Raw genomic sequence first — 3,805 nt, 5'->3', positions numbered from 1 at the left:
CTAAAAACAGACGTATTTATAATTAAAATATGTTTATGTACCTTCCTATCAAGACAAATTTGAACAGCTTTTCTAGGGACATAGGGAGTACTAATTTGTCCTTGAGGATATTGGTATATTTTTGTAAGACTGACCAGTTTACAAAAATATACCAATATCCACAACAGCAAATTAGTATCATTAGATCTTTATGAAATAATTTTCTGTGTGTTCTAATTTGGCATTGAATATGTTGGCATTTTTTCTACTGTAAGTTAGTCAAATTAAAAAGGTTTGACCTACAAAAAGACTAAAATGCCCTATATTATTGATCGCAGAGAGTATTTGACAATTAAAATTAAACTTTACATCAGCTCTCAAATATGGCACCGGCTACAGGGTCCCCGTACATCTAACTTGACAGTAGATGGAACTTTCCCCACGATGTATCTTTCAATGGCCATGAGACCTCTATCAGCTTCGAACATCACCTGACTTGTCGTTGGGAAGCAGTCACCCGGGTTGCGGTCAGAAGTTACAGAACATCTACCGAGCATGTAGTTGTCTTCCGCATCAAATATGGTGTCCAAGATGATACACTCCAGTGATGTTGCATTCTCTAGAATATGACATACTAGCTCAACCATGCTCTTTGCAGAGCAGAAGCCAAGGATAGTCACGTTCTTTAGGCTCTTGTGCTTGTGGTCAGGCCTTTGCCTCATATGTAAGGCATCCACTGAGATCGAGTCAAAATTCATATCATCCTGCTGTACCTGCATCAAGACCAATCAGTCTTATTTGGTTCATCACAGATAGTACATAGCTTGCCTAGAAGAAGAGTGACTTACACCCAAGATGAAGGTCTTCAAAGCAGGAGAAGCATCAAGAAAAGAAACCAAAGAGAAATAATCATATCCTGGGGAAGAATCTCCGTCAAAATAAATTACCAAGTGCTTGAGGTGGAGGAATTTGGCAGCTGTCATTGGTGTATTCAACCTCTGCGTAAAAGATATCTCATATTAAGTATAACATAGGGCATGCATGCATGAGTACTGACAGAAGACATCACACAGGTAGCAGGTATTCATTAATATTGAGTTTGGGGTTATACCTCGCCATACGAAGATAATACAAGATCTTCAACATTTGGCACAACATATGGAAGCTTGGTAATAGCGTAGTGGAGAAAGTCAGAGCCATCTACACATTCCATATTTAACTTCTTCACTTGCAAGGATTGTCCGAGTGACAGCTGTACTGGGCTGCCATAGAACATGAAGCTGGAGAGGCCGGTTTGGAGCTTCGCTCTCAACCATTTGCAGCACACCGCATGAAGTTACACTCAGGCATTTCAATCGCTCCAGCACAAGTGGTATCCTCAGGCAGATTATTTCACTACAATACCACAATTCCAACTGCTGCAAAGCAAGAGAATGAGAAAGAAGGCACCCTAACTCTCCCTCTGTAATACATACACGGCCCAGATACAGCGTTGTTAAGTTCCTCAAGAAACTAAGGCCAACTGTCGGACGGAAGACACAGTGCTTGAGCCAAAGATACTGAAGTGAGCTTCCACTCTGACCAGATAAAAGCGAGCATGGGAAGGTGTACCATCCTTCTTTGTATTTTAAAGGCAGACAAAGGGTGAGTTTTTCGATCCCTGGTGTAATAGCAATCTTAAGCCAACTGTTGAGATGACAAATATTGAGATCTTTACAACGAAACATGTCAAGCTCGAGTATCTTCACGCTGCCAGAGTGGTTTTTTATAATCTGGTCAACTTTGCTAGCGAAAGCACTTGCTCTATCACCCTTTCGACATGCATTTCGTATCATGCTTAGTGTGTCTTCAGTGAAGATGAGGTTCGGATGGCATCTCCATGCACGTTCGAAAGCATGAGATACACAAGCTGAACGAGCAGAATCTTCTATTGGCATCAGCGAAAGTATATTGCACCAGATGTCCTGCAGAAGCATGGAAAGATGGTTGGCAAATGATTGTTACCACCAAAAACATAGCATCATATGGAATAACATTCTACCACATGTGCTCTGTACATGTTTGCATAGAAGAAGTTGATGGTGCATTGGAAACTGTTTCCTAGTGTGGCAGCTTGATCATATTTAACCAGAGATGTGGGTGTGAACCCTGTCAACGCAAGCTGACGTCTTTAGAAAACGGTGTAGCTCCCTCTTTTGGTCAAGAAAAATAAATATAAAAGTGGATCATTCTTCCATACACACAACACACAGAGGGGAGCCAAAGAAAAAAGCCTTAGTCACATTTGCACACTTCCAAAGTATAAAAAGGGATCAGCGCACAAGGTAGGACATCTTACTTGACATTATAATGATATGTGGCAAGATATAGTTAGACAGAAATATCTTTGAAATCTCTGTGTAGCTCAAGTGAAACATACAGCTACAGACTCGCCTTAATGTGCGGATTTTCTGAAAGTAAAATATTTGTATCTGCAAGGTCAACCTTTGATTCTCGGCGATGGCAGAGAAGCTGATTTCTGGGAAGAAAATTTGAGTGGAATAAGAACATGCCCTGATCTATATCAGATTATCAGGTATTCCATGAACAGAAATCAATGTAGCCAGAAACGATAGCAGAAAGTGGCAATAATGGATAAGCCACGCTGAAACTTGCTGATGTCGCATATGGCCATATCTGATCGAATAGCTGCTTCGTAAAAGAAGCGAGTTTGTTTCGACGTCTTTCTGACCAATAATGGTTGAGCTACACCATGCATCAGGATGGTTATTGGGATGTCTTCTATTTCTGGTTGTATTTTAGCCTAGCTCTAGAACCTAAGAAATACTACTGGTGTTTCTGGTATTTTTGCCTACAGAAGGAGAAGGTACTATCAGTACTGACTATCAAGGAAGTACGTAAGTGTAACATTTGCTTTGTAAAAAGTAGTTTGAGCATGGATAATTATGTCATGCCTCTTGATGTGGAATAGAAGATCAGGGAAGAATGCTCCACAGGCACAAAGACGATACCAGAAAGTCTGTAGGGTGTGGGCCTGTTGTTCCACTGTTCTTGGGGCGGACCAAAGAGAAGATACAACAAAAGAGATAATCTTGGTGACATGGCTTGAACCACTAAAAAGTTTTAGGGCCCAGCTCTGCACTTTATTGTAGGGACCAGGTGACATTTGCGGTCCAATGAATCGACGGTGCATTTTACTCTTAATGAACTCCTATATTGTGGTCTCGATGTAACTAAATTCACCTCATTTAACCATTACAACAGCAAAGCAGTGAACTCAATACTTGGAAGTCCTGTTCAAGAATTATACTTGGCTACCAAACACTGGTCATTGTACCAATTTGGGCAGTTAGAGTAGACAGTGATATTTTTACTTGCAATATACCAACATACCTCTGGGAGGTCTGGCCCTGAATCTCTCAATCGTTTACCACAAAGAAGAGAATTATCATCTTCTCGGCAGAGGAGCGAGTCGTCGCTTTTGGAAATAGAAGTAAACGATCCATCTGCAACTCATCCATCATATATGGTTACTCTAAGGATAAATACATACTTCCTCCGTTCTGCAATATAAGGCATATAGTTTTTTTCAAACGTCAAACAATGTAAATTTTTTCGCAAAAAAATGTAAAATTTGACCAAGTTTATAGAAAAAACGCCACCTTGTGCAAGGCTAAACGCTGGATGCTAGTGAGTGTCAAGGCTCTCCGTCGTCTACCTCAGCATGCATGGGAGGACCAGTGGCAGACAGTAGTTTGCCTAGCAAGGTTTACAATTTCTTTGCTCCTGCTTTGGTTCGGATTTGCAAGGCGGTGACTGAAGAACT

The 3,805-nt window shown here is 40.8% G+C and overlaps 1 protein-coding gene across 1 annotated transcript; it reads right to left on the bottom strand.

The window, feature by feature from the left end:
* Positions 1-347: 347 nt before the first annotated feature.
* LOC124657786 lies at positions 348-1,262 on the bottom strand. The gene is made up of 3 exons (XM_047196296.1): positions 1,091-1,262; positions 828-977; positions 348-752 (listed from the first exon to the last, which is right to left on the bottom strand). Exons 1-3 carry the CDS (start codon positions 1,253-1,255, stop codon positions 357-359), a joined length of 711 nt encoding a protein of 236 aa, XP_047052252.1. The 5' UTR covers positions 1,256-1,262; the 3' UTR covers positions 348-356.
* Positions 1,263-3,805: the final 2,543 nt, after the last annotated feature.

This window comes from Lolium rigidum, chromosome 5 (genome assembly GCF_022539505.1).
Source record: "Lolium rigidum isolate FL_2022 chromosome 5, APGP_CSIRO_Lrig_0.1, whole genome shotgun sequence".
In the NCBI taxonomy this organism is placed as follows: Eukaryota; Viridiplantae; Streptophyta; class Magnoliopsida; order Poales; family Poaceae; genus Lolium; species Lolium rigidum.
This window is presented reverse-complemented; position numbering and strand designations above follow the sequence as displayed.